Source organism: Ostrea edulis, chromosome 3, assembly GCF_947568905.1.
Source record: "Ostrea edulis chromosome 3, xbOstEdul1.1, whole genome shotgun sequence".
NCBI lineage: Eukaryota > Metazoa > Mollusca > Bivalvia > Ostreida > Ostreidae > Ostrea > Ostrea edulis.
Window position 1 is genome coordinate 55433786 of NC_079166.1, and position 11838 is coordinate 55445623.

The following is an 11838-nucleotide window of genomic DNA, read 5'->3' on the forward strand; positions in this document are numbered from 1 at the left end:
ATACTAAATGGGCAATTGAAACGTTCAACAAGTGGCGTGCCGCACGGGACAATGTCCCATTTTTGACCGAGATGAATAACTGGATGCAACGATTTGTGTTGAAGTAAGAAAACAAGAAGACAGCTCGGAATATCCAATACGTTTATTTGAGTTTGTTTTATTGATAATTAAATGGACTAGTTTGTTTATATTGTTTCTCCTCCAATGTAAGGTCAAATGTCATTGAGATTGTCGATTCACCCTGACATGCTCTATCTTGATAGAGTACGGTTGTAAGAGCACACCAAGTCATGGTGTATCAAAAATAAAAACACAGTGATCATCAAAGGAAAAACACCACAGCAATGATACAAGAACGATATAGGTATCATTACTGTCATCGTGCCTGTCATCGTACGTGGCCATAGCTGTTTACATGGTTTTTAAAAATACGGAATAAAGATATTTTGCAAAACGAATAGTGATTACCAAATACAAATCAATGGGTTTGCGTTTCACGATTTTCTATTCGTAAAATTGAAAATGCATTTTATTTTTATTTTCGATTTGACATGTTGGGTAGAATAGGCGGAATAAAAAAAAAATATAAATTTGCATTTTATTTTTTTTCCCAATTCCCCAGAAATTAGGGTTGGCGGATCCGTAAACCAAGAAATAAAAAAACTGTGGCCTAACTGCTTCTTAAATTTTGTACAGAATTTGGAAGGGTCACTTGGACTAGCCAAGTGGCACTTAACACCCTTGAAAGCACAGGTAAACAATAGACATTAAAGAGGCCATTTCTGTTTTTCACACCTCCGGTCCCACCTGGCCAGTTGGTCAGAACAATTGCACACCTGGCCGATCTTTTGATCACCTTCTGGCCACAATTTTCTTGTCTTCAAAAAGTGGCCAGTATGATAAGGGTAAATTACACATGTTTGTTAACAAATGTACTTTAGTGGCCGATGTCCTGTTTTCAGGGGTGGCCGGTTTTGTAAGACTTTCTTTGTAAGGAAATGTTAAGATTTCTGCCGGGACTTTAAAAATCGGTCGATATTCAGGGAGAACCGGTTTTCTGAGGGGCCGGTTTGGAGAAGTTTCACTGTACATAATTTCAGGAGGTTCCAGATTTTTGTTGATTTCAAGATGCATCCCAAAACAAAATGGATTAATATCACCCCTGAATCACCACAAATCAAGAAAATATCTCTTTCTCCATAAAACCAAGACCCTATAAACCAGTACATTTTCTGAATCAACTAAAATTATAAAATTCCAGTAATTGATGTCGTCTGCTTCCACAACTGATATAATAATTGTACTGCATGTGTCCTTATTTTCATGCATTCTAAATGGATCTGATGTGCTATTGGCATGTTCATGATTTAGCACTTGTTCTGTGTTTGATAATGGGTACATAGAGATTTCATATTTTAACATCACCATGGATTAGCACTCTTGATTTAATGTCAAAGCTGATAAAATATGAATACCGCTAAAATAAGCTATACACACAGTATCATGAAATCTTTGTAAAACTTTCACATGTTTTGTTAGATATGTTCAACATTTAAAATCAACTTACAAGTTCCTCATCTGTCACAAGGTAGAACTGAGCACTTTTCTGCTGGAACTCTATGATTTTGGCGCTGCACTCATGCCACACTCGCGTAATGCTGGCAAAGTTTCTCAGGCGGGGTACCGATTTATTATACACTGCATGAATTGCTACAAAGTTCTGGACAACACTTCGTAATCCCTCGCGGAAATCCATGTTCATTCCATTCAGCAAATTTTGACACACCATCTGAAAAAAGAGAACAACATCTTAACAGAACTTTTCATGTTGAGAGTACGGCAAAAACAAGTAATCATGTTGATACAATAAAAAAAAAGATATGGGACTTTTCAAACTTCTGAAACATACCTGATGTTCCTCCACACTGGTCACATGATACACCATGTGAACAAAATCACTGAGGTAGGCCTCAACACATTCTGTGGCCTTGACCTCAGATAGACACTTCTGAAGTACCTTTCCGAGAGCTGCATTCTCTATAATACCGGCTACCCTCGTGACCAATTCTTGGATAACTTCTGAAGAAAAAATATATTAGTAAATGTATTGCTCATTTTCATGGATTTCATGGGTACTTCTACCCCACAATTTTCAAACAACAACAAAATACAAAATTTATTTGATGTCACTATGTACAGAAACCACATCTACGAAATGACATTCCCATAAAACTGTAAAATCTTGGTACTCCGAGACAATAGGTCCCCACGAATACAAATGACTCCGCAGAACTTTTTACTATATAAATACGTTATTATTACCTATATTCAATATGTTTTACTTGAAGAATTGTTCAAAGTTCACAAGGTGTGAAATGCTTGTATAATGCAACAGTTTAATGGAAATATATGTATTTACATGGATGGGATTACAGTAACAGAAATGAATGAAAGAAAGATTTCTAAATACAAATTGCAATTTCCTGTAAATTCCTATTTTTGTAGTATAAATTCAAAATATCATACAAAAGGCCACCTAGAAATCGGAGCCTTTGTACACCGCAGTCTTTAGACTTACCATGTTTATCAACATCTTGTGATGTTCTGATGACTCGGTCTATAAGTTTGTAAATCAACCAGGAGAATGGCATCCGAGCCCTGAATTTTACTCCCTCACAGCCTGTCCCCTTAACCACTACCTCTGGTAGCTCTTGTTGTTTTTTGGGGGACACTATCATTGAATACTCTATCCCTGTGGCAGATGGGTCATTGATGATCTCAAGCCAAACTTTATGCTTCCAGGAATTTGGGTCTGTCTGAATCAGAAGGTCAAGGTTACTGTTAGTGTCCACTTCCGCAATGATGCCAGCCAAAATTGGGGACAACTTCTCAATGATGCACTGATTTCGGGCTTTTCTGTAAGAAAAAAACATTTGATTTTAATATCATTAGATGGATTTAGATATTTGCCAGTTTTTGTTTGCTTAGTGTCAAGCAAAGTCTGAAGTTCCACAACGCTTAAGTACACCATCCTATTTTATATAACCTTTAAAATATTAATTCAAAGATGTCTTCCATGACCTATATGAACCAAGGAATGTTTTTGTAGACCCCTTACTGGTGTCTGTACATTTAAATCATCTATCTGAATGTTCAAACTTTTGATTATTTCATTTTTCTTATTCACATAAAGGAGGCACTGTCACTCTCTGGGAGATCCCGAGTTTGAGCATTACCTGAATGTTCCTGAGTTTGAGCAGTTACCTGATTGTATCGGAGTTTGAGCATTACCTGAATGTTCCCGCTCTGTTGATACAGTCCCTGTTTGTGGCCTCAGCATACAACCAGCCCTCTGCTGACTGCCCCATAGTCTCCTCTTTCTCCTTCATCAGAGCCGCCAGGTGACGCCCTACTCCATTCATAAATGTTAATTTCTCTGCAGAACAAGATCAAACACAATGAAATTAATAAAACTATGTGTTTTAACTCAGTGGTGGGGTGGAGGGAGAGAGAGAAGGGGTGGAGGGAGAGAGAGAAGGGGGTGGAGAGAGAGAGAGAAGGGGGAGGATTTCAGTACAAATGATAATCCTGACAGAAGTGGATGTGTTTAACATCAAACTTAACTACTATAGTATGCTTCACTTCAATATAATCCATTATTGTATGATCAAGACTTCAAAAAGGTCTAGAACTGACCAACACACCCTAATCTCCTTCAACATTTTTATGCTATGATTTTGAAACATTAAAGAGACCTTTTGTTTCATGATGTAGAAGCTCCAACAGAATCTTCACTCTTTCTGTCGTCCTGGCAGAGTCGCCCTCCGGATCTTTGACCATTCCCAGAGCCGGACGTGCCGTCAGCTTGATAAAGAATGGAATATCCACCTTCTTCTCCACATGGACCTGTCCAGTGTGCTCCATCATGTTGCCAAAGTCATGTGGATAGACATCCTGGTCCTCCATCATTTCCGCTTCACTGGGCTCTTCCTCTTGTTTCGCCTTTTCTTCCCACTCCATATCTTCAGTGTCTCCCGGCCTCATAGAACCAGCAGCATTTTCAAGTAAAGTTCCAACACTCTTATTTTTCATTTCAATGAAACTAGGCATTTTATCATCGTCGGGTCGGAGGTCATCGATGTGAACAGAATGCCACTTCCCACACTAAGAAGAAATATTACATACTCATAAAAAAATATAGAAATAATATTTTCAAACAAGCAAAACACTCTCACAAATGTTTGCTCCATTATCAATGACATGTACTTACTCATCAAAATTCAAGATATTGCTACAATAGACTCATAATTCATAATGAACAGACCACGACAAAATTAGTTAGATCTCTAATTCTGGTCAACAGTACATTCTATCCACTTGTAATGCGTCAGTACCACAAATTCCAACAAATCGATTATACATGAAAGCACAAGGCATTAATCACTAACAGTATCTTTACAACCACAAATGTTCATCTTGTTGATATATCCCTCCCTTCAGGACGCACATGTATATACCTGAAACCCAGTAAATCTTCCGCCAACCATCCTGGGGAGATGGATGATGAACACAATGTGTGTTTTTCCTATCTTCTTGTCTTCCATCTGCTGTAGTTGATCCAACACACAGTACTGAGCACAAGCCACTAGACTGGCATTCTCATTCCCACTGTCACACTGAACAATCAGCAGAGATTCTGCCTCCAAGTCCCTCTCAAAGCTTTGTCTGAAAGAGAAATCTTAAACAATCAGCAGAGATTCTGCCTCCAGGTCCCTCTCAAAGCTTTGTCTAAAAGAGAAATCTTAAACAATCAGCAGAGATTCTACCTCCAGGTCCCTCTCAAAGCTTTGTCTGAAAGAGATATATCAAACAATCAGCAGAGATTCTGCCTCCAAGTCCCTCTCAAAGCTTTGTCTGAAAGAGAAATCTTAAACAATCAGCAGAGATTCTGCCTCCAGGTCCCTCTCAAAGCTTTGTCTAAAAGAGAAATCTTAAACAATCAGCAGAGATTCTACCTCCAGGTCCCTCTCAAAGCTTTGTCTGAAAGAGATATATCAAACAATCAGCAGAGATTCTGCCTCCAAGTCCCTCTCAAAGCTTTGTCTGAAAGAGAAATCTCAAACAATCAGCAGAGATTCCGCCCCTAAGTCTCTCTCAAAGCTTTGTCTGAAAGAGAAATCTCTCTATACCTCTCCCACATTCTGTTCCTACTTCTCTTTCTCTGTGAAACACATCAAAAAGTCACCTTGACATTCAGGTATGTCACTCTCAATCAATGATAAACACTCTGCTAAACAAAATTATTTGCCTCTGACCCAACAATAACCATGCTCATTCTGACTGTAATGATGATTTCCACCAATTCTTCCTTCTCTAGATAACTTACTTGACTTGTCTACAGAACTGTTGTTCCGTGTCGAATGACTGGAGAGTCAGAAGACTGATCTGTGGTCTGGGAATGTGTAGATACTGGGACAGGTCTGCGATGTCAGCTGTAGTGATCAGCTTAGAGCTGGTGGTCACCTTGAAGAATATAATTATACTTGTGTAAAGATGTGGCATTGGGACACTTTGATGAATTAAGATTTCTTTTAATTGAAAACTTTAAAGATGTATATCATACCACAGAAAACTTATGAATAGATAGCAAAGGATATGGACATTCATATTTTGAATTCAAAAACATTTAGATTCATTTCATTTGTTGAAAATATGCAGTTGTAGTAGAAAGTAATCAGAGCAAAAATTAAATTCCATTCAAGATTTACAGATTTGTAGTCACACGTTCATCCAATGGGCTAACTGGAGAGGCAATGAAGTTTAAAAGGACTGGAAACACATTACGGACATTTTCCATTCATGGTTAATTTCGAGAGAGCAATAACAATTATTGAAACAAGTAATATTTCACCCATAATGTGTGCTATGCAACTTCAAGATTTGAAATCAAATTAAAAGCACCTTATTCTGGTAAAACAATTGTTCTGGAAGTTTTACCTGAGCATAAAGTCCATCACTGTCTTCCATTCCGATCTTCTGATCCAGGTAAAACAGCAAATTATCATGCTTCTGTTGTTCATAGTAAATGTTCTCTACAAACTCGAAATCCCGCAGTCTATTTTTGGCCCTCAGCACACCGTCAGGGGTGGCACACCACAACAGAATTTCCTTGGCATGCTGAATCACCTGAAAAACATCAAATTGGAATCTCACCTGCAGTGAACAAATCCGACCAAATTTCATAACTTTACCAACTGGAATTAATTTATAAAAGGCTGATCAACCAGTTCCGTATATCTACGCTAAATCCTATTATCACGCCTCAGACAAAATTGTTGAAATCTAATTGGTCAGATCTTGGTCACATGATGCCGTGAAAAAAACTGTATCATGCGAGTAAAATCCGTATTGGGCGAGTAATTTTATTTATCGTCGGGTTCGACTTGCAGCCGTGTCAAAAGGAAAGACATTTGACTCCCTACATATACAGTTAGAGGTCTTCGAGGTGATAAATTCGTTACACAGTTAGTTAGTGACCTGATACGGAAAAATATACATGGTGTGAAAAGAAAACCCGTATCGGGCGAAGCCTCGCCCGATACGGGTTTTCTTTTCACACCTTGTATTTTTCCGTATCAGGTCACTAACTAACTGTGTAACTAATAATATCCAGCAGCAGTATAAAATAAGATAGGTTCTTAAAACACTCCCCTCCCAAAATGACCACACTGATGAAAGACTTTATATATGTTAACATAGGCTATTTTGGACCCATACTAAAGTGAAAACCCTGGAGCTGCAAAATTCACAATTTTGGTATATCCCTTTCTGCTTTTCCTAATTATGCATTAAGTTTTTAAATACGATAATCAAAGAAGAAGTCGTTCAATCACTATAATGATAATTTACATTATTGGTAAATGTCTACCTGCTCTTTCTAAATATCTATTTAGTTTCAATTTGGTATCAACAGAATTAAAGAAGATGTTATTTAAATGTTTTACAGATAATCACTATTTGCTAAGTTTGGCCCCGGCCACCACATCAGAATCTCTACCTCATTCTCAATGCTCTCCAAGTCATCGTCGCTGTACTTTTGACAGACATGGAGGATTATGGAAGCACAAGTATCAGCATGGAATCCCATAAATACATCTCCTATTTTGTACTCTGTCTTCTCCCTGATAAAAAAAAATGTGTAACTTAAAATGTAACAAATTAAACAACTTCCTCTCTTACATTATCTTTAACTCAATAAAATACTGTAAAATTTATCTTCATCTCAATACTGTAAAATTATCTTCATCTCAATACAATATTGTAAAATTATCTTCATCTCAATACTGTAAAATTATCTTCATCTCAATACAATACTGTAAAATTATCTTCAGCTCAATACTGTAAAATTATCTTTAGCTCAATACTGTAAAATTATCTTCATCTCAATACAATACTGTAAAATTATCTCCAGCTCAATACTGTAAAATTATCTTCAGCTCAATACAATACTGTAAAATTTATCTACATCTCAATACAATACTGTAAAATTGTCTTCATCTCAATACAATACTGTAAAATTTATCTTCATATCAATAAAATACGGTAAAATTTTCATCCCAATTACAATACTGTAGAATTATCTCAATAAAAAGCTTGTATTTGAGATAATGTGTAGGAAAATTACAACAACAAGCAACCTTGTGTTTCTGTAGAATGGTCCTGATATCTTGACACACTGTTGTGCCCAGTCCTCCAGTTTTTGAGCGAGTGTGACTTGAGCTGGAGACAACATGGTGGAGATGTTGAGGAAATGTTTCTCCAGTCTGTTGATTAGAGGGATCGGGAACTTGCTGTAAACAATCTCTTTCTCTGCTACAACTATTAGTCTGTAAAGGAAACATTTCACACCATGAGAATACTTTAAATCTAGTTCACAGTGTAACTACAGATTGTCTAGTCTGTTTATTATCTAGTTCACAGTGTAACTACAGATTGTCTAGTCTGTTTATTGCACAATTTGTTATTTCAGCATCAAACTTTGAATGTTCTGGATTCTAGACATTGTTTAAAATGAAATTTTTTGAGGTACCAATGTTCATTTTATTAAAATTAAATATTCCTTTGATGGCATTTCTCTTAAAAGCCTCTAAATTTTGAGACAGAACCTTTACTAGAACACAGACCATGATGTACTATATTAAAGTGTAACTATGATAAAATTGCATTGTAAATCTGCTTTTAAATTACTCAGAACAGAAATTCCACAGTACCTGAATTTTTTGTGAACTCGACATTTGACACGATGTGTTCCCAGTCCAAGATCTACATATCTTTCTCCTCCAAAGTACACATAATACTGCAATATTGAAAACATTTTAGGAATGAGTTTGACGCAGATTATAGGAGATTTACCCGGTTAAACAAACATGTCGGTATTAGTTTCAAGATTGTAGGAATGGTTACCCGGTTACACAAACATGTCGGTATTAGTTAAGAGATTGTAGGAATGGTTACCCGGTTATACAAACATGTCAGTATTAGTTTAGAGATTGTAGGAATGGTTACCCGGTTATACAAACATGTCAGTATTAGTTTCCAGATTATAGGAATGGTTACCTGGTTACACAAACATGTTGGGATTAGTTTAGACATTGTAGGAATGGTTACTCGGTTACACAAACATGTTGGTATTAGTTTAGACATTGTAGAAGGTTTACCTGATTGAGGGCATCATACAGACTCTCATAGAGATTTTCCAGATTCAACAGAACCACAGTGTTCCCAGTCTCCATGCAAACCTTGATGCGGTTGATATTTCTACACACCTAAAACAAAAACCACAGATAAATGTTTACTATGAATGCCATTTCAGTTTTAATATGTATACGGTGTGACCGTTGGACCGAGCGAAGCATGTAATGGTCATTGGAGTGTCCCAAGTGGTAATCATAATTCCTTTAAGTATATGGTAGGTATTGATTCATTTAAAAATATATATTTTTAATGAAATTTTCCTTGCGCCAAAAACCCAGTAACATCTCATATATATGGGGACAACAGTTTTACAGGATCCGCCTATTCATTGAACACGGGAAATAAAACGCAAGGCGACGTAAACTGTGTATTGTGACGTCACATTTAGCCTCAACCTTTTTCAAAGCAAACAATTATAAACAACAATAATACATTCCGTATGCAATGAAAAAGGCCGTTATAAAACTAAACAAAATTAACCAATAAATTCAAAATGGTAAAAATGTAACCGTAATTTTATCGTATATTCTTATTTAAAGAAACTCATGAACTCGTTCATCTATTTAGTCGTATTACGGTTTTATATGTAATTATTTGCTAAAACCTGTTACAATGATAATTATACTATTCACTTTGAACAAACTCAATGTTTAAATTACGAATTGCACGTCAGAGTCTTCTATTATTGGCATTCAAAATAAAACACGAATAACTGTTGAAGCAGGTGATGAAAAAATAAATGGCGGCGCCCATATGGATCACGAAAATTTCAGTTAACGTATATAGAGATTGTCTTTTTCTTTTGCTGATTTTGACTTTTTTCTTTTACATACGTGTTACCTTTAGAGCCTTGCTTCGCGGACGGGCCTTCGGCCCGTCCGAGCTTTGCTCGGTATTATTCGTCTGTGTCAGCTATGTTACAGTCTGGTTTATTTAACATAGAACGACTTGCATGATAGGAATGTCAAGAATAACGTTGTGAGTACTGTATGACAAGTACAGGTATCTAAATCAAAGAATGGCATTATCTGATTATTCCATTTATGCAGGAACTTAACATCACTTGTATAATCAATACCCATTACATTCTCTTTAATCACTAGGGTATACTTCATGTGCATGCATACTCTTGATCACTAAGGAATACCATACTCTGTTTACTTACTTCCACACATCTAAACCTCATGCATTATCTGGTCATGAAATAGTGTTTCTGTTGTGTATGGCAATGGATAAATGGAGAATTTCATATCTTAGCGGATCCATCAATTAGCACTCATGTTTTTGGGCCATTTGAGTTCAATAAGAATCTCGCTAACATAAATACATTTACAGAATTTCCACTGTACTCTTTACTACTGGGTTCCTTACCTGTGTGTACCTTTGACTTTTGGGCCAACTTACCTGTGTTTATTCTTGACCCCTGGTCCCATTTACCTATGAGTATTCTTGACCATTGGTCTCACTTACCTGTGCATACTCGTGACCACTGGTCCCATTTACAGGTGACTCTCGATGGTTTGAACTTCGATCTCTCGAAGTTCTTGATCTCTCGAAGTGAAATCATGGTCCTGATTTTTCTCTCTATATAACAAAGCAAATTTACTATCGATCTCTCGAACGTTCGATCTCTCAAAGTTTTCGATCTCTCGAAGTGAAGTTGGGTCCCATAAAACACATTTCATTGTTTTTCACTCTCGATCTCTCAAAGTGGTGGTAGCATATACCCACTGTTACACAAGCGTCTAATAATTTCCGCTTGGGCCTTAGCTGGATTTTGTTGAATGCTGGAGGTGTAATTAGGTGTTTACATAGTTGAAACATCGCTGGTACTTCTTTGTGGAGGTGACACACTTGAGTATATAATTGGTTAATTGGTCAGTTTACAAGTAGCTTGCACTGCATGGGGTTTTGAGTCGTGATGATTAAAATTATATATAATCCGACTATGAATGAAATCTAGAATTTCTTTTGACGTGACAACGAAAGAGTAAGTTTTATACATAATTTAGAGATCTACAGACTGTTAAATTTTTCGAGTTCGTTCTTTGTGTAAAGTTACTCTAAAACATCGTTTTGCTCATTCGTTAGAATTTTTGTTTTAGGTAAAGCGACATAACATTGTGCTCTGTTTAGTTTGCGATAGTAAAGCATCATCTGAACTTGGTTTTGTATGACTATCTAAGCATGATTAAAGAACAAATAAATACATAAACTTTGAAATGTTTTTATTAATGCAAAATAAGGTTTTTATTTTATTTTAATATCAAAGTACCTGACGAATATGAAGGAAAACATGTCAAAACGATATCGTATGATCTTGTTGGTATACATTTCCGGTTACTGTAAAATTTTAACCTTCAATTTCCGAATTTCGATCTCTCGAACTCTCGAAGTTTTATCAAAGTCCCTTGAACTTCGAGTTATCGAGAGTCACCTGTACCTGTATGTACTCTTGACCACTGGTCTCACTTACTTGTGTTTTTTTTTTTACCACTGGACCCCCTTACCTGTGTGTATTCTTGACCACTGGGGCCCTTACCTGTGTGTATTCTTGACCACTGGACCCCCTTACCTGTGTGTACTCTTGACCACTGGGCCCCCTTACCCGTGAGTACTCTTGACCACTGGCCCCCTTACCTGTGTGTATTCTTGACCACTGGTCCCATTTACCTGTGTGTATTCTTGATCACTGGGGAAGCTGCTACCAAATATAGTGATGGCGTTCTTCATGGTTAGGATTTTCTGTTGTAATACTGACAGAGCTCCATAATTCTCCGTCAGTAGTAGTAGGTATCGAGTGTCACTAACAAAATACATTGTATTCATTACTACCAGTATAAAGTCAACAGTAGTAGGTATCGAGTGTCACTAACAAAATACAATGTATTCATTACTACTAGTATAAGTCAACAGTAGTAGGTACCGAGTGTCACTAACAAAATACATTGTATTCATTACTACTACCAGTATAAATATATCTCGTGAATCATGTGCAAGTTATCAATGCTCTCTATGCACTATTTATTGTGGGCATTAAACAAGTTATCCAGAAGAAAGAAATTGTAGGTTTTTCCTCAATAG

General features: G+C 36.7%; 1 protein-coding gene across 6 annotated transcripts in view; it reads right to left on the minus strand.

The window, feature by feature from the left end:
• The window catches only part of LOC125675154 (E3 ubiquitin-protein ligase rnf213-alpha-like), a 140527-nt gene that overhangs the window by 49303 nt on the left and 79386 nt on the right, over positions 1–11838 (minus strand). For 4 of the 6 annotated variants that reach the window (XR_008800997.1, XR_008800998.1, XM_056158177.1 and 1 more), the window contains exons 44-56: positions 11428–11560; positions 8718–8825; positions 8271–8356; positions 7698–7886; positions 7058–7184; positions 5998–6186; positions 5387–5523; positions 4518–4725; positions 3756–4164; positions 3292–3436; positions 2579–2916; positions 1910–2079; positions 1568–1789 (exon numbers count right to left, since the gene is read on the minus strand). Coding sequence is in view for 4 of the 6 variants with exons in the window: in XM_056158177.1 (XP_056014152.1) it covers positions 1568–1789; positions 1910–2079; positions 2579–2916; positions 3292–3436; positions 3756–4164; positions 4518–4725; positions 5387–5523; positions 5998–6186; positions 7058–7184; positions 7698–7886; positions 8271–8356; positions 8718–8825; positions 11428–11560 (2461 nt within the window). In the remaining 2 variants the exon portion in view is untranslated. The remainder of the gene's footprint in view (positions 1–1567; positions 1790–1909; positions 2080–2578; positions 2917–3291; positions 3437–3755; positions 4165–4517; positions 4726–5386; positions 5524–5997; positions 6187–7057; positions 7185–7697; positions 7887–8270; positions 8357–8717; positions 8826–11427; positions 11561–11838) is intronic. The other 2 variants (XM_056158179.1, XM_056158178.1) reach the window with 1 other exon arrangement.